This window comes from Pundamilia nyererei, unplaced genomic scaffold, assembly GCF_000239375.1.
Source record: "Pundamilia nyererei isolate P.nyererei 1_Seehausen unplaced genomic scaffold, PunNye1.0 scaffold00075, whole genome shotgun sequence".
NCBI classification, from domain to species: Eukaryota; Metazoa; Chordata; class Actinopteri; order Cichliformes; family Cichlidae; genus Pundamilia; species Pundamilia nyererei.
In genome coordinates, this window is record NW_005187476.1 from 1,037,753 (window position 1) to 1,056,775 (window position 19,023).

General features: G+C 42.0%; 2 protein-coding genes across 3 annotated transcripts; one reads left to right on the plus strand and one right to left on the minus strand.

The window, feature by feature from the left end:
• Positions 1–382: 382 nt before the first annotated feature.
• scoca (short coiled-coil protein a) lies at positions 383–7,424 on the plus strand. 2 transcript variants are annotated; one of them, XM_005737367.1, is made up of 4 exons: positions 383–682; positions 4,868–4,939; positions 5,055–5,135; positions 5,799–7,424. In XM_005737367.1, the coding sequence occupies exons 1-4, from the start codon at positions 619–621 to the stop codon at positions 5,939–5,941; spliced, it is 360 nt and encodes a 119-aa protein (XP_005737424.1). In that variant the 5' UTR covers positions 383–618; the 3' UTR covers positions 5,942–7,424. The 2 variants fall into 2 exon arrangements, with proteins under 2 accessions (XP_005737424.1, XP_005737426.1); XM_005737369.1 differs by lacking the exon at positions 383–682 and adding an exon at positions 2,669–2,810.
• Positions 7,425–8,649: 1,225 nt separating this feature from the next.
• On the minus strand, positions 8,650–18,095 carry clgn (calmegin). The gene is made up of 15 exons (XM_005737370.1): positions 17,850–18,095; positions 15,014–15,271; positions 14,833–14,906; positions 14,646–14,704; positions 13,678–13,819; positions 13,515–13,596; positions 13,178–13,370; positions 12,848–13,037; positions 12,351–12,464; positions 12,104–12,260; positions 11,622–11,837; positions 11,392–11,508; positions 11,180–11,300; positions 10,935–11,086; positions 8,650–9,991 (listed from the first exon to the last, which is right to left on the minus strand). The coding sequence occupies exons 2-15, from the start codon at positions 15,269–15,271 to the stop codon at positions 9,917–9,919; spliced, it is 1,950 nt and encodes a 649-aa protein (XP_005737427.1). The 5' UTR covers positions 17,850–18,095; the 3' UTR covers positions 8,650–9,916.
• Positions 18,096–19,023: the final 928 nt, after the last annotated feature.

Genomic DNA, 19,023 nt, shown 5'->3' on the forward strand with positions numbered 1-19,023 from the left:
GTTCTAGTCCACAGGCAGTGGATAGTGAGCTGCAGTGCAAAGCTTCAGCCACCAGAGTGCAGGATGCACCGCAGATTTGAGGAAACTGCTCTTTGTCGTTAAAGATTTCTCCGGTCATTTTAAGTCAGCTGAAGCCTTCAACCTCAAACCTCATGTAAATAAATAAATATATAAATGAATAAATAAAAACTGAGGCGCATACTGTCCCGAGTCACCGAGCTGGGGGCTGCAGTGTGCTCACATGGCTCACGATCCTAATTTGAAGATACTTTAAATGTGCATCGCCATTACTCCATTTCACAGGAGCTTAAACTTTGACCCCCGATAGCTTTATTGCTTGAGCAGTCTGTCTCGTGTTTTGGTCAAGTGGTCGCCATGGTGACCCATTCCCACGACAGCCACGTAACCGGAGCTGCCAGGCAGGTAGAGCAGGTAACCGTGGCAAGCAAGGCAGCAGGTGTGTGTGAGAGAAGGCAGAGCCAGAGGGGGAGAACAGACAAACAGAAAGAAGAAACGGAGACTAACAAAACCCGGAAAGATCAACACACATTCACGACTCTGTGAGATAATCAAAGAAAGAAAGGAATAAAAGTGGAGGACGAAAAGCAAACTCAGGCCATGGAGGCCACAGTGGACGAGGATGATGGGACGTTCACTAACATCTCTCTGGCAGACGATACAGGTAATCCACTTCTTCAGATTTAGCCCTAACCTGTCCTTTATTTCTATTTGCACAAACAGCTTTTAGCCTGCAGCCAGTCGACCAGATTGTAAACGTCGGTCTGTCAGTCACAGTTTTACACAGATAGTCGCCTCAAGACTAAGACAGGAGCTAACCCCCCTCTATTAAACTGATTCCAGTGTGCAGCTCTATGTTTTAAAACTAAAAAGTTGCTTTAAAAAACATCTTATTGTTCAAAAGCATGCGCTCTTTGGGTTACAGGTGAGGTTATGTTCTGATTATTATTGTTATTTATTTATTTATTTATTTATTTATTTATTTATTTTACCTGGAGCAAACGGTCAGAGACCGTTGTTTTTAATGTTACAAGCATGTGACTGCACAAAGGGCTATAAGGTAGAAACAATACCACAGTGTTTATATGGGTGTGTGGCATTACTGGCTGGGGTGTGGCTCCTTTTTACTTCTCGGATTTCACACTCTCCGATTGTTACTAATCTTCACTATGTACACATGAATCTCAAACTATAATATTTTATTTAGAGTTGAAGTAAGTAGCTCGAGAACAGCATGTAAGCAAAGAGAAAAGAGTAGACGCCACAGACTGTAAATAAAGATGGCTGCAGTCACCTTCAGAATCATCAACAGGTTTGTGAATTCCTGCTATGAAGCCCGGACTTTGAAATGCCCGGAACACTTATTGTGGAAGTTGATGCACTAATTAAACTTTAAATTAATTTGAACAGTTATTGTCTTGTTAATATATGTGTTACTATTAAGGTACCAACAGCAGCAGCTGTCTTACAGTTCAGTTACACAGTTTAGCCAGTTAGATGCTGCTCAGCTGCCTGTGTCAAATCACAGACAATATATAAGATGTCTGTAGCTTCTGGTTATGGAAAATTTTGTAATCACAAGCCATTAGCCACTGAGTGTGCAATTTCACAGTGAGATCCATCCCTTGCTTTTCACATTCAGTTCTGAAACACAAAGAATCTCAGGGTTTCCTAAATTTAATCTGTGGTCTGTGTGGTCTTTACCCACTTGCCAGTGAAAGCAGATACACCCTCAATTATGCAAACTGGAAACCTTAGTTGTGTTGTGTTTCCTCTTACAAATCCCCTCTAAAGACCCAGTTTCCTATTACCTAATAATCCTAGAATGCTACTCATAAAGACCTTGGAAGCCACACACACTCCACAGAGCAGAAAGGAACGCACAGGAGGATGGATACAGGGTAAACTGGCCTCAGACAACTGTTGGCTGAGGCAGCAGTGCCCCCACAGGGTTTGGGTTTGGCTAACAAGCAGCAGCATATGGAGCTGAGGCCACAGGGGTGCCACACACAGACAGACAGACATGCAGGCATGTAATAATGCTCACACAGGTCAGATAACACTTCATTCATGCATTCACATAGAAAACTATAGATGTGCATAGATGTGTGTGTGTGTGTGTGTGCGCGCTGGGGTTTCTACCAGACGGAAAAGCACGAGCATCTGTTAGGAAAGCTGTGTGTGTTTGTGTGTGTGTGTTCAGAGCTGACATATCTCATTGTTAAGAAACAGGGTATAATTCAGGGGACTCACGTGACACAACACTTATTGAATAGAGCTAAACGGCTAAAATATATTACATCTGGTTCTACATATACAACCCCACACTTTGGTTGGGCGAGTCTTCTTTTTTATTCATTAATTTATTTTATTATACTTAGACTGCATGCTGATTGGGTTGGTTAAGGGCACAGTCTCAGCTGCTGCTGGCTTCATGCCTGAAATCAAAATGGCAGGTGCCGTAAAGTGGATTAGTAGCCTTGTGGCAAACCCACATAAAGGTATTTTGCGAGTCTAAAATAGAACTAATTCCAACATATTTAATAAAAATGAAAATATGATAAAAACCCACGAAATCCAACATTTCTGTTACATCACGAAACCGGAAGTTTAGAGAAAGTCTCCGATGGTGCGTAATGCATGTGGTATGTTGCTCCCCCTGTCGGTTGGTGTGGTAACACACATGTAGCCGTCATCGTCATCCTCCTCCTCCTCGTCATCATCATCACAGCTGTGTGTCTGTTTGCAAGGGTAACTCCGCTAATCGGAGAAGACTTTTTTTGTTGCTTTAGGTGAGTTCATACTCCTACATCTGCTGTGTTCCTAAATTCGAAGTATAAAAATTCGGGACGTATTTCTGTCTGAACTTAAAACTAGCCAACAATTTGCTTGTAGCAGTTAGCTGCTCTTCGCTCGGTGCCACCGTGTAAATTTTATTTGTCAGCGAAAATTTAAATATCAGACAGACCAGGTGGTTTTGTTTGGTTTCTTCTTATGACGCGTTTAAACGTTTTTGGTGTTGAAAGTAAATTAAGTTTCAGAATCGTTGGCTTGGTTGGCCACTGAGCTAGTTAGCTTATGGAGCTAATCTATCGACGCCCATTATCGGACACGTTTGTGCTGTTTTGGCTTGTGTTGTCGGGGAAAACTGCCTCCAGCACCTTGTCCGATGTTTCGGCCGTGGCTTCGAGTGGGAATCGTGATGTGCTGGGAGGTGGAGCTTTGTGTATCTGTATGTGTTTTTTTAGCTAAATGCTATGTTTTGGCGCTCATTGCTGCTTAATCGTTGCTTCAGTGTCAGCATCGATTCGATTATTGGACGGCAGACCGGCGAACTAATGAGCGCCTTTATCCAAAGCAGCATTTGGCTCCTAACACGCGTTTTATTGATGCAGTATGACCACAGCACTCTCAGCCTGGGTGCGGTGTGTGCTCCCATCATGCTATCATCACTCGCTCAGACACGGTAACGGTTACCAAATCCAAACAAGCCAAACAAAATTACACTATTCACACAAACGATCAAAGTTACTTTGTTGATCAGTTAAATCACTGATACAGTGCATTTAATTTGAATCAAAATTTCCCAAATTCTCTATAGTTTATAATAACAGTAGAATAATAGTAATAAATGTCTTATGATAGTCTTTATAAAGCATTCTCCGCATTAAAATAACTGTAACTGTTATTTCAGCTGCTGGTGCACTCATTATAATTTTAGGGATGAGCTGAGTACATACTCAGTGTGTAGGAAGGTTAAAAATGCTGTCATCCTTATTCAGAAAAATCCTTTTTGTGTCACTGTTTGGTCTAGAATTAGTCACGAATTACTGTAACAGTTAAGGCACTTAATCTCTGCAGACTATCAGTAAATGAGTGAGCTCTTTATAATTATGTAATAAGTAAATTAATAGGTTTATTAAGACAAAGGGAACTTGACAAGAGTGCAACCCGGTCACAATCCAGTGTTCCTAGTGTTGGTCTCAAGCCTGGATAAATGGGGAGGATTGTGACAGGAAGGACATCCCGCGTAAAATCTTGGCCAAATCAACAAACGCAGCTTCCCGTGTTGTTGGACAACAGGGTGCTGGTGGATTCTCTGCTACTACTGGCCAAAAACAAAAGGATAGGGAGAGATAGAGACAGATGATCTACTGTGGTAACCCAGTTTCAGTGCTTTAGGATTGGAATAAACCTGGCTTTACACTGCAGGATGGAACAGGTCTCGGTCTGGTTCATACCTCAGCTCGTGTTGTCAGGAGACATGAACTAACAAAGTGCCAGGGAGCTGAGCAGTAGAGCTTCAAAGTTATGTCACAGTAATTCAAGAAAATTTATGATAATGATATTTATGACAATATAGAAAACTACCCAGAAGCAGTTTCAATATTTTTCAGCACTGTGACTTTAAACTTGAAGGGAATTTGTCTTATATTGTAATGATCACTGATATCTACTGATATGAAATTCAAGTTTTTGGACATATTGCCCAGCAGTAAGACTGAGAGTAAACAAAAGGGGGAATCATTACAGCTGGAAGTGTGTCATCTGTAGAGCATATAATAATCAACCTAAAATTTAATGTTCAGTGATTCTGCTAATAATTAAAATCACTGTCTTATATAGACTTTCCATTATATCCTCCCCATATGAATCTTGTCCGCGTGTTCTGTAATGTAAGTAGGCCACCCTGCCTGACACACCAACTCTACTGACATGAAAATGTAAACACTGATGGCACCATATTTACTGTTGTTTATGAAAAGAGAGATAGATTGTACAGTGCCTCTTAAATATAAACTCCATGTTACAACTCACAGCTATAACGGCGCTTTTCTTTGTCTCACAGTGGATGGTGGATCTGCAGCCCTGTATACCAAACAGGAGAACGAGCTTATCACCATGAACTGCGACATAGATGGTACGTGTGGGTGAAACAGCCTCCCTCAGGGTTAGCTTGTGTAGAAATACTACTACTACTACTAATAATAATAATATGATAATAATGATGCTGACGTGTATTGTTGTTATTTCAGGAGACATGGAGAATCAGGTGGAGGTTGAGGAGAAGACGAGGTTGATAAATCAGGTTTTGGAACTTCAGCACACACTGGAAGGTAAAAAAAACAAAAACAAACCCTCTTAACACACAAATTAAATTTTACCAGACGGGAACAATGACCTCATGGATGAAACACTCTAAAATGATACAACACGCTGCACATTTTCTGGTTTTATATCTGGAAACTTCCTCTGATATCCGAGGGCCTTTTTTTGTATGTACATCCTGCGTTTGTTCCCTAAAACAGATTCAATAAAACCCCCAAAATCACATGTTTCTGATTTAACACGCTGGACGTTTCTCTCTGTGCAGCTGCCTTTTCTCCTTTTACGTATTCTTTCTTACTGCATGAGCTGTAAAGCATTAAATGCAGATTTTGATAAGTAAAAAACTGGTTTGGGTTTTTAAAAAAAATCCTCATAGAGGAAAAAATACAGAAATAATTTACATAAGTCACATGTTGATCTTTCAGTGTGTATTCTGGTAAATTTCTATATCTAAAGCTTTAAGATGGGTCTGGGCATGTCTGCTTAGACAGTTTCCCGAGTGACCCAGGCCCATTTACAACATGGATGGATAAATGCGAATCTACTAAATACTAATAATTAAGTGATAATTTGTGTGACAAAAATTGTACAGGGGGTCAGTAAATGCTAAGAAAGGGGACCTAATGGGGAAGAGTATGCCTTTTAGCTGCCCGTTTCCTTTTTTGACCCAGACCTGTCAGCACGAGTCGATGCAGTCAAAGAGGAGAACCTGAAGCTAAAGTCTGAGAACCAGGTCCTCGGTCAGTACATTGAGAACCTCATGTCGGCCTCGAGCGTCTTCCAGACCACCGACACCAAGAGCAAGAGGAAGTGAGTTACCCTCAGTAAAAAGCTGGAGTCCTGGGCCAGCAGCTGGGAGAGGAAACCCATCATGGAGAGGGGTTTGTTTCCTCAGCAGATATGGGAGTTTCTTTAACCACTTACCCGAGTCAAAACTAACAAAATAAATATCAAATAACCCCATAAACGGACTTATAGATGTAAGAAATATGTGTATATAATTTCATTTGGACCAGGGCTGTTTTTCATCAGCTTCCTCTAAACACTACAGACAAAGTAGATGTCACCCCTTTAACTCAATAACAGTAAATTAAGAGGTTGAGGGTCTTCTTACCTCAAGTTTGTCCCTAACGCTCGCTGTCAATCCGATATGTGTAAAAAAACAAAACAAAGCTGTGTTTCTGTTTGAGGCCGGTTCTGATTTCCTGCGAATGTCCCGCCTTTGACGTGTTCTGTTTAAAGGCGACCCCAAAACAAACCACAGATATTACAGATCCTCTTTGACCACGAACCTCATTATCAGCACTGGTTTAATTTATTTATTTTTGGTAAAGTATTTTGTACGACAGCTGGATCTGTTCAGGTCTTGGATGTCACCTTGTCTCTGTAAAGCACGACTGTGTTCCTCCACTTAAAAGCTGGCAAGCTGAACAGTATTATGCAGAGTGTATTTGGCATGTTTGAGTGATATTTGTTTATGTATGTTTTTTTGTTTGCTTGGCCGATTAGCATATCTACTGAGATGTCAATAAATCAATAATCACTGAAAACCAGACTGTATAAAGTTACCAAGAACTTTTTAAAATCAAGAGTAGGTGGATCCAGGATGTGCAGATACCTTTGAAAGCTTGTTAGCAATATAAATAAAAGCACAGATACTAAAAGTCTTGTAAACTTGCACTCTGTACCAGATTTTGTCTTTATTAACATCACTCAAGTCGGATTTTCTGTGTTTTTGCAGACCTGTGAACTTAATAGTGCGTGTTTGGTCCAAATAATTCCAAAAGCCACGGGATAAATACTCTAAAAGTTGCATCTGTTCCCTGCCTTCCCCTTTAACTGCAGGAGCAAAAAGCTGCAAAGAGGCCTGGAGTGTTATCGATCCATTAATCCAGGCCTGCAAGATGGGTTTGATCGTAAGATGAGTTGATGTACTCGGAGGGGGGAGGGTGTGCACATTGTCGTCTTCTTCAGATAAAAAGGGACGTGGAGGGGAGGGGCCAGGTGAAATTTACTTTGAGCAAGGATTTAATTCGCTTTTAAAATGAATTTTCCCAATTATCCCAAACAGTAATGTGCTTTTTGTAAAGTAAGGAATTAGGAAGGCGAAGGGAGGCAGTGAGTGCTGTACATGGTGTAATTTATTGATGTTATTTTGTACAGTTGTACAGTAGGATTTTAATTTGTTTCCAGCATGCTGCCTGTGCCCTGCCTGCACACGTCCTCGTGTCATCCTGTATGTAGACGTTCTGCACCTTTGCCTTTAAATTCTGTTTTAATAAAATCCTGAGATCGAGCCTCTCGCTGGTTATTTTGTCACCTGTACAACCTGAAGTCTGTAAATGAAAGCTGGACATACCCACTGTGGCATCCCCCATTGGTTGGTGCTGTGTTTCTCAGACTGTAGAGCAGGGATGTAAAAATCATTTGACATCATGAGCTACACACACTTAACTAAAGATTTAACCCCTGAGACATCTTAATATAAGAAAAAGGAACAACTTCAGCATTATGTCTGAGTGGTTTTTTAAAAATATGATAAATCTATAAAATTACAGAAAAAGTTTATTGCCCAGGTAGTTCATGGCTCAGACTGACGGGACTCCAAGTTTGTGTTTTCTCTTTCCAGTCTTGAGCAGATGCAGCTTTCTGCACCATCTCTTCGACGTCCTTATCGCCGCATTGCGTTCGCGTTCTAAAAGAGAAATCGTTTCCTTGTAATTAAAACAGATTCTGAAGTAAAATTTCACTGACTCATCTACACAGGCATTTTATAGAAGGCTTTAATCTCAACTTTATTCTCAAAATGATAGATTGTTTTTCCTGAAGTGACCCCTAATACGCGTTTGACTGTTGTGCATTTATAAAACAATGTTTTTGTTATTTCACAGAAAGACAAGAACATGTCATTTAATTGTTTATCAGTTAACTATTAGGTTTATGAAATTTATAAAGTTTATAAGAATACAGTTAAAAGTTCTACATCTCTGCACTCCACATTTTCCACAGGCCTCCAGCTGGATTCTAACCTGTCCAGCGATTAAAACTGGTAGGGTATGATTTTTCTTTGGTTTGCCATTTAAATTAAAAAAAAAAAAAAAAAAAAGGAACCACAGGGATATTAAAGCCACAAAATGAGCGTGTCCACCATCGGCATTTGAGCTTTGAGAGCTTTACCTAGTCCCCCGCCCATCAGCTGTTCTGACTTTAACACACTGTATATGCAGCACTCCATCGAGCCCAACAGCACGTCTGAAAAATCCAGCCTTGCATTCTGTGCTCCTCTGTCTCCATAATCAATTATTTATGCAAATTGTATAATCAAATTCCTAATATTCATTGCCAGCTTTAAACCAGAGATGATGAGTGAGGCCTCCTCTAAAGCATACCCTGCTTTATCATTATTTTTGACTTTAATGGGGACCATTCATTTCTAAACTGTTGAAGTCCATAAAGTCATCATATAAGTGTTTACAGAGGGTGTATGCATCTTTGTCCGGTCTGAATAAATCCCAGAATAAGTTTTCTTATTAAATAAGTTTATTTTCAAGAGCAATGTACAATTTGCAAACAAATGTAAACAGGGATATCTGCCAGTGTGTGGCGAGAAGGTGAACTACAAAAAGCTTGAGACAGTAATAGAAAACAAACGAGCGTCAACGTCTTCCCCAGGCTGCAAACTAGATCTGACCTCCGGCTAGCCGGGATAGATTCTGGGAAAGCACTGCTGAATGAGACACGTCCTCACGGCTTTTTGTTTTGTCTTCCAACTGATGGCCGAGACTTTAACTGTACTTATTTTTGCTCAAAGCGCTGACGGTTTCACTTTGATTTCAGACCTTGGCTCAAAGTAAGCACGTCAGAGGCATTTAGTTTCAAGAAATCTGCCTCGAGTCATTTAAAACACTGCAATATTAAATTTATCTGTACTGCAAAAGAAATTACAACCAAAAACAATAAATATGGTAACCAGTGCTAATCCTCAGTTCTTAAATGCTATAACTTAGTATAAAACACACATGAAAGGAACTAATGCTCATTACAAACTAGCTGAAATCTAAACATATCATTTTTTTTTTTTTTTTTTTTTTTAGAAGAGGTAATCTTTAACCCTAAGCTGAGACGAATTTGTCTGTCCTGAAGCTGTAGTAACATCTCACACAGCCTTCCTCACAGCCCAGCATCCTCTCCTGCTCTTGAAACCCGAACATTTAGAAAATCTGCCAAACGGTGTCCTTGAACACGTTCTTAAAAAAAGAAAAAGGACACTGAGAGAATGGAGTCTAACTTGAGAGAAGTAGCCCCTACGATATGCGGTAAAAATGGGACGAACAACGCACAGGCGCTCTCTGCTGCTCCGAGAGGAGAGGATATGATGGCAGAAGAAACACGGCGAGCAGGAACTGTGGTGGAGGAGAGGCGGGGCCTTTTTCATTTTAGGGCTGACAGGCGTTTCGACAGCGATGGCTTATAGAAGGAGAGAAGGATGAAGAAAAGTGGATGGAGGAGGAGGGTAAACAGCTAAATGCACAGACTCTCTGGGGAGCTTATCTGAGTAGATGGGAAGAGGGAGAAACAAGACGAGGGGATGGTACAGGATGTGGTGGGGGTGGGTGGATGAGGAGGAGGAGTGGATGGGGCAGCCGGTGGGGTGAGAGCAGGCTACCAGTTAAAGGAAATGCATGCTGCTCCGCTCAGGGAGGAGGGAGCAGCGGCGGCGGCAGAGACGACCCTTCCACCTCTTCCCCGTTGGGGCAGAAAGGAGACAGCGGGCATGACGTTTGCCTCCTCAGTCTTTCCGTACCCTCCTCTTTCTCACTGCTTGTTTGTGGCTCTCTTCGGCAACGTCTCCTTCATCCTTCATCTGCGGGACAGAAAGCGAAGCGTCAGCTTTGATGCTGGAGCTGTACCACAGCACTCGTGCAGCTGACACGTTATTAAAATGTTAAAAGCTTTATGAGGTGTTGGGGACATGTCAGGTTGAGAGTTATTGGGCAGTTTTGACCATAAAGCCCGTCTTGCAAACGCAAACGACAGTTCCCAAGTGACCTGTAAGATTAAAGTTTTATTCTAGTGGCTGTGTTACAATTCTGCAGCAATGTCGAGTTTTATTTGGTTAAAAGGTGAAGAAACAGGTGATGTGTACTGTATCAAAATCTCTGTTCTTTGTGTAGCTAAAAAATAAAAACCTGTCAGATGTATCGCTGTCAGCTGAAGTGAAGTTTGGAGTTTGAGGCTGTTTGGATTTTCATATTTTGCCCCCTTAGGGTTACTGCTGCTTGCACCGCTCCGAGCGAGGACATTAGCCCCTCATTAAGGGATGCTTTGGACTACTGGCCCACCTCTACTGCAGGATATCTATAAGGGCAAAGAGAGCCCCAGACAGCAGCAGACTCGAGTGTGCCAATAACAAACGTGGAGACAGGCTGAGAGACCCTGAGTGATCCAGAGGCAAGCTTCCACCAGTTCAGCTACGGAAAATCTGTTGGATCTACTTTCTCTAAAAACATATTTTGATCTCATTTCAGTCATCTTGTAAACAGAGAGTGAGTTTGGGCTTTTAGCAGCACAGTGAGACAAATCAAAACAGTCACTGCATTAATTGGCTGTAATACCTCCACAATTTAAGCAACTGTTTCTGTTCAACCCCTTAAATTAAAGCTAAACTTAAGTCACATCTTGATAGTTTCATTTTATCCTCTTCTGGTGGTAAATAGAAAGAAAATATGTCAAAGACTTGAGAAGTTCCCTGACTGCACAGCTGTTAATTTTTTATCATTTCCCCCTGTTGAACAGATGACACCAACCTCATCTTCTAATGTTCTCCCTGGAGCTTTGCTTTCCTCTTCTCCTTCCTCCTCCTCCTCCTCCTCCTCCTCCTCTTCTTCCTCCTCCTCCTCTTCTTCATCGTCACCCTCTACATTGTCCCCTCCTGCTTCTGCATCCTCCTCGGCTTCTTCTGTTGCATTAGGGAAAAAAACCAAAGAGGACAGTAAGGGGAGAAAACATGATCCAGAACAGTGCAGTATAAATGTAGGTGAATGTGTGTCACCTGCAGCTGGTGCTGCTTCTGTAGCTTCAGCTCCTTTGTCTTCCTCCTCTTCCTCCTCCTCCTCTTCCACATCAGCCTTGGGCGGATCCACCTTTTTGTACACGTAGTCATCATCCGATTTCTGGGATGCAAATACGAGACATCACAGCAAAAGTCAGGAAGCTGCACCTATGATCTGAAGTCTAAATTAATGTTTAGCAGGGTCTTAGTACCTTTGGCCAGCAGAAGAGCACGAGCAGTCCCACAGGCAGGCCTACTGTCAGTATGTAGATCACCCAGAGCCACGGCCGCTCCTCTGCTGCCATCATCAGCTGAGCGAAAATCCCTGGCTGTTGAGATGGAGGGAGAGACAAAGAGTAAACCGTGAGAACTTCTGCACAGAAACGTGACAGCTCTGTGGTACGTCACACGCACACAGCAACCCCGCACACGTACTCCTGACCTCGTTAGCACTGGCCACCAGTTTCTTCAGCCCCCAACTGTCAGACGCCCAGCGGTCAGCAACCTCCTTGTGAGAGGTGATAATAAAGTTGTCAAAGTAGATATCTGAGGTCATGGACCACAGCTCCAGTCCCAGAGCCTTGAATGGTGTCATCCTGAACGGCTGCAGGTCCTCAAAATAGTCCGGGTTAAGGATCTTACGAGGCTTCCACACTCCCTTAGGAGACAACACAAAGCATGGAGGATACAGTCAGAAGGACCCACAAATACAAATATACTGGCCAATGCTGTTTTGCTGATAAGATGTACTAATAATACACATTAGCAAACATCACGGTTTTAGCTTTTGTCTAGAGATAAAAAATAATAAATTAATTTAAAAAAACTATGAAAATCGTAAAGTACCAGCCGTGCAGGGGCAACTTGGTGGACACTGTGACATAAATTTAAGTTATGTGTATAAAACCACAGAACAATAGTTACCTGATAGTTAGGATTGTCCACCAGGGGGGCTTTCCACTTGCCCTTGTACTGAGGATTGTTGATCATGGGACGCTTCCACACCCCGCAGCCAGGAGCCGTCTCACAGGCTGGGTTAGGGATCTGCGGCGCCTCCCATTCTCCATCCATCTCCTCGTCCCTAAGAAAACACAGCGACAAGCTGTCACCCTGAACCATTCCTCATTCCAGTTAGCATGACTGTAAGACCACGGTGAAAGAGTTTGTTTACCAATCTTCTGGTTTCTCTGCATTGGGGTCAGGGACAAACTCCGACTCATCATCCAACCAGCCCTCAGGCTTCAGTGCATCAGGGTCTTCGATCTTTGCAGGTGCATCCTCATCCCTTTGTTACACACATACAGCAGGGTTTGTTATTTGCTAATATGCTTTTACATTTCAGCTCTTTTACCCATAAAGACCCCATCTGATGACCTCCGCTGTACTCCTAATGTTGACACACAATATATATCAATAAAGATGTGGTTTAAAGAACAACAAAATAGTTTCTGGATTTGTCCAAGCTTAGCTGCAAAGACAGAGACCAATGAACAAAATGGACAGAACTGAACTTTCAAAAAAGGAGCAAGGAAGAGTTTTCTGCCTGTCAATTGTAGATGGTGTTGTTCAGACAGATAGCCAGACTGAGAATAACTGAACATTTTCGCTCATCAGTTCTAGCCTCAACTTGTGTGTCATTCTGTACACTAGTATGGAGACTATAGTCACCAGTCATCGGGCTTCACAGCCTCTGGGTCGGGAATCTTGGCCCTCTCGTCCCAGTCGTCTGGCTTGGAGTCATTTGGGTCGTCTATCTCTTTGGGTGGGTTGACCGGAGGCACCATGTCCTCCAACAGGTTGCCACGGCTCACGCTCGACTGATCGATAAACAGCTCGTAGCTGTTGTCCGGGTTCAGGACTGATGCCAGACAGAAGTGACCAAAGTAGAAGAGTAGAGTGGATTTTAATGTCACCTGATGAAATCTGAGTCTTACTCCAAAATGAGATCATACTACAAAACAACACTGAGTGCTAAATGTCTTCAAATTAGCTACATACGCAGCGTGTAGAGGTGAGTCTTCTTGTCAGTGTAGAATTTCTTGAGGTCGACGTCGGCTCTCTTTGCGTGCTTCTCCTCCATGTCTCTGTTCAGAGGATTCTTGTGGCGGAAGATGAAGTGCAGCTTGTAGTCCTCGCCACATTTGTCCGGTCCAAACATGATGGTGTAGGGTGTACGGTCATGGAACTGCTCCTGTAGTGCAGAACAGAAAAAAAAAATACTTAAGCATTTGGTGGATTAGAGAAATTCACCCAATTCTAACACAAATGTCAGATTACAGCACAGAAATCTGGAGGTTTTGCTAATTATGGTGGATTATAAAACATGTATACAAACCAGGTTGAGACTGCCAGTGTCGGAAAGCAGTTTGATGTATGCTCCACCACAGTCGATACCATCTTGGAAATTAACTTCATACCTACGACGCCACATAACAAAACTGTTTAATGGGTCCAGGTTGCGACTTCTCTACATAACGAGGGACAAAGTGTGAACTCACTGAATGACCAGAGGTTCATCCTTGAACACAAAGGGTTTGTCCAGCATTGCAGAAATGGCGTGGTGTTTAGCCCGGGACTTCAGCACCAGGCCCTGGTCTCCTGGAACCTTGTTCTCCTTCAGCTGCTCCACAGCCCACTTCCCTGCAGCCACAGACACGGTAAATGGACAGTAACACTTATTATTATGGACGATTCTCTCTTTTGAACAAGTCTGAGTTTTATTTTTACTGCCACAGCTTTTAGTCCTGTGGGTTATATGGTAACGTTTTTCATAAAAGCCTACTTTTTGGGATGTGTGGTGGTGCTCACTGTGTGTCAGACAGCTTTAAGAGGACCAGTTTCTGGCTCAGGTATTGTAACCTCATGCTGCAGCAGTTATGTTGCCAAATGAAGTACAATTAGCACCAAAAAGAAAAGGTGGCCAATACTATACAAGTTAGACCAACTATTATAAATATCATCATCATTTAAAAGCATAATTTCTGCAGGTTTTAAGAAGTTACATTTAATAACTGACTGAGCGAATTTTCAGTCATTTATTAAAAACTGCTAACCAGTCCCATTGGTTAGAAAATTTGTTGTGAAGAATCAAGCATTTTTGCCATTTTGCCGATATGACAAGATCGAAGTAAAACTAAACGCAGAACCCAGAGGAGTCTGATTTCCTTTTGGAACCACTGAAGTCGCCCCCTGTTGGCTATGAGAAAAAAGGCTGGTTTAGGTACTAATTTGAGCGCTTACATATGTTACAATGAGCCTGACTTAAAGCGTGGTTTGCTTTGATTGTTATAGGCTTAATTGATAGTTTTATTTAGTACTTTCAATATACTTGCGTTACTTTGAATTTAATGCAACTTAAAATACGATTTTCAGACCTTTCAAACAATGGAATCATGCATGAGGAATACGTGATGTGAGGAAAACGCCCACACGCATCTTGAATAGGAGGAAGAGAACAGCAACAAACCGTCATATTTGGCGATGTCACCATCCGCGTCCTCCTTCACTGTTTTTGACAGCTGCCATCTGTGGAGATCAACATCATGAAACACACACACACACACACAGAAACACTCTTTGATCTGCTAAATCTCTGTGGGAGACCATGTAATAAGTTTGGGCTGTATTTTGGAAGTTTGTGTGTTAAACAATACCTGTCCAGTGAACCATCATCAAATGTCTCTGCAAAGTACACATCTCCAGTGGGAACAGGAGTCTTGTATGTTACCTGGTGATATAATAAAGGATACAATAAGAGGCTTTGCAGCCATCAAATAATCTTCTGATTCAATTCATTTTACTAGATTTCCTGATTTTTTTTGCTCTGCTCCAGACCTGGAAGGAGACATTGGAGTCAGTGTCCTTCTCGCTGGCTGTGCTCTTGCTGTGCGTCTCTTTAACCTGCTCGCTCTCATCCTCCGCCATCAGGACCTTTAACTCTTCCTCATCTAAGCCCATGTCATCATCGTCGTCGTCAACGACGACGTCTGAAACATCAGCCTCCGACTGCTTCCCGTGGGCCGCCACAGCTGCCACAGCCAGGGTGGATAGAAGCAGCAGCAGGAGCCACGTCCAGCCTTTTTCCAATTTCATCTGTAGCAGGAGGGTTACAGAAGTGTGAGATAAGGGATGTGCATGATGTTAGAGGCAGAGTAAAAAAGGGCGCGGGAGGGGGATGGGAAGAAGAGGCAGGTGTGAGTGAGATGGATTTTATTTATGGAGAACAACGGGGAGTGTGTGTGTCGTGTCAGGGATAAAAATAGAGGAGAGACAAGTGGGTGAGGGTTAGAGGGGAAAAAAAAAACAAAACTACAGACATGGAGGCTACATTAGGACACAATCCTACAAGATCAGGGACGTGTATCCTCAGAGCATGACTCTTAAAATAAAAAATCTGCACATTTTCTGCTGTGTTTTTCCACCAGAAGAAATGCCTTAGGAGCAACACCTCTACTTCACTACACATCTTTTAATATCTTTCTTATTTTTTGCAGCACATGCACAGTATGAATACGCATTTGAAATCTAAACGGTGGCGATTTAGCATGCTGAACATCAGCTTCAATAACCTCCCATTGATCAGCCCACACCCGCTCGCTCTTGTTGCGAGCAGCAGGAAATGAAAAGCATCACTGGAGACAGCACAGCGGCATGCTTTCCCTTAATTCCTAATTAAGTTTAATTCCCAAACTGGTGTTGTTCTGTTTGCTAACAACAGAGTGCAGGAGGATCAAAAGGATTGTGATGAACATAAGGGAGAGATGATGAAAGAGCAGCAAAATGAAAAAGCTGTCTTATCTTTAAAGGCATTGTGCTGTTGCTCATGTGTTTGCATCTTTGGACTGAAAGCAAAGCTCAGTTTGAAAGAGAGCGCAACATTTAAAAATCAGGTAAGTTTGATGGGGTGTAACCATTCTGTTTTATCACAGTTTCATCTTCCCCTGTTGTGACAGCCAGAGATGCTAATGCCTGGTTGAAGTGCGCTAGTCTGGTTAAAGGTGTGATGTTTAATGAACGTTGAGTTAACGAGTAAACTGAAAATATAGCAGAATAAATTAGTTTATTCTGCCTGAGCAACTGATCAGGCTTATGGTAAAAATAATTAAACTGAATAGGAATGCACCAAAGATATGGCCCAGATCCTCACTCAAAAAGCTGGATGGGATATCTGCAACAAACAACCCACAAACAGCCCAGTTCTATGTCCTGTATTTATGCTGAAGAGCTAATTTAGACTGGGGGAAGTTAACAGCAAAGGTTCAGCAGTCTGGAGGTATTTCACACCTTCAACATCAACTGATTTTCTTCATGTTTGAATATATTTTTTATTCAACTAGAAACTGTGGTACCAGGATCAAGAAGCTCAGCAAAGACTCATTTGTTTACTATACCTCTGTACATTTGTTCAGAGAGACATTATATTTGGTAGAAGCTAGGAGGACACTGGTTCCACCGTTGTGACATGTTGTGAAACACTCGATGCACAATTTCAGCTGAACAGTAAAAGGTCTCAGACAGAAAGGAAATGGAAAACTACCAATACATTTTTAAAAATATATATTGTTTGTGTTGCGCCTGATGTCATGCATTATTCTTCTCACTGAAATAAAAGGAGTCAATTTCTAAACTAAATTATCAGCTTTTATTAGCAAATTATAAAATCTTGTATGAATGTGCCTAAGTTTATTTTAAAACGTCAATATATCAGAGTTAAGTTGAGCTTGATGTTGCCTTAGCACCGAGAGAATGATTCCTAGTTTCCTTCACACAATGAGAAATACAGCATAATCAAATACTGGCATTAGATCAACGCTCAATTAGATCAAACCCTATCTGCAGACATGTGAGGTCTAGTTATTTATCTTGGAACTGGAAAAATTTGGATTGGAGCACCACTAGGTAAGCCACTTCCCCACTGGCTTCCCTTTTCAGACCAAGGAGCTACACCCATCTTTTATTCTGTCTATGGTTTGGGGTTTTAGGCTTCAGGTGTCTCAACTTGGCCTGTCATGCTAATACTCTGCAAGGACACATCGACCATATCTTACCTGGTGTCAGTCTATCAGTTATGCAGGTAACTCCCCCTTTAGCAAACAGATTTATTACTGGACATAATCTAGTACTCAACAGCTGTCATTATCTTTACCCCACAGTCACGCTTCAGTCCTCCTGCTGAAGTGTGCAGGGGCTATATGCCTTATCAGCATCTGGTTGACTCTAAACAGCGCCAATGTGACATTTTTCCATTTATAACCATTGTCATAACACACGTTTACACAATAGGAATAAAAAAAACTAAAAAAAATAAAAGGTCAGAGGCGCTAACATGGCTGCCACCAAACACAGCAACGTCCAGGCTCTTTCAGAGAGCGGCTCTGGCTGCAGGAGCTGCTCGGCTAGCTGACGTTAGCGCGCCAGTCACAAACGGCAAACGTTAGCACAAGATAAGCTCAGCCAGAAATAAACTAACGGGCTCGTACCAGGAGCCCGGTAATTCAACACACACTGGTGTTTAAATTAAAAGATGCTAATAATTAATTTGAAAGCAAAAGGCCGCCGAATATCGCATTCTTCGGTTGCAGAAATGAATGAACAGCAACGGTTAGCTGGCTACATTAGCAGTGATGTCGCACAGGGAGGATGGAGAGAGATTGAATGAGCGCAAACAAACCTTTGCGCCTTCTGGATATCACGGAGAAAAGAAAAAAAAACTCCGTCGATGAAAACTGCTTCTCCACGCAAAAACACGGGAAGAGTTATGTGGGGTGAGCCCGCTGAATACTACTGGGATACAGTCGAGGAGAGCACGGTTATCTGCTGGAGGAGATGGACCGTGGATGACAGCTCGGCCCGGATAACGGTGCGCCGCTGAGGACAGGTTCCTTTGCGACTGAGCATGCGCACCAGGGTGGCTGGAAGCGTAAAGGGTGCATTCAGGCACCGCAGAAATTAAGAGCATAGCGGTATTCATAAGTATGAAATGACTGAAAAGGAACACTCAGCATTAAACACATAACTAAACAAATCTTGAATATTGAATAAAAAAAAAAAAGTAAATGAATACATATATAAATAAAAATAGCTTACAAATTACACAAATGAAAAAGCTCAATGACATTATTTAGAGAAAAATACATTTCTCTAAACAATACATTTATTAATACAAAATTTAGAGAAAAAAGTAAAATAAACAAGTTCAGAGCTCTTTCTTGTCTGTCAGGGTAAAGGTCAAGCTAACAGATGATGTGAAGGAGGAGTCTCCATGAACTATGATTTGCAGATTAACCTGTGACCTGAGAGTAGGGAGGAGTTAGAAGAGAGTCTGAAAGGGTGGAGGTATTCTCTGGAGTGAAGAAGAATGAAAATCGGAAAAACCAAGACTAGAACAGGGAGGCAGACCTAATGGTGAAGACAGAAGAAACCAAAGCTAGTGAAGGTAGATTATTTTAAATATGACATACAACATAATTTCCTCTTGAATGAATAAAGTATTTTGATTCCTGGAGTCAACCATCCAAAGCAACACATGAAGAAGAAAGTGCAGGTAGAGGGGATTTAGACACGTGTTAGTGATGATTTGTGGTAGAAAGACAGTAGCAAGAATGAAAGTGAAGGCTTTCATGATGGTATGAGACCTGCTGTGAAGGTGGTCCTGATAAAAAGACAGGAAGCCGAGCTGGAGGTGGAGTTAATAATGCTAAAATTTTCATTGTGAGCCTCTAGGATGGACAAGATCAGAAATGAGTACATCAGAGGGAGAAGTCAGTTTTGGAGCAGTTAACAGACAAAGCTAAAGAGGCAGGCTGGGATAGTTTGGACTTGTGCAGAGGAGGGCATTGAAGATG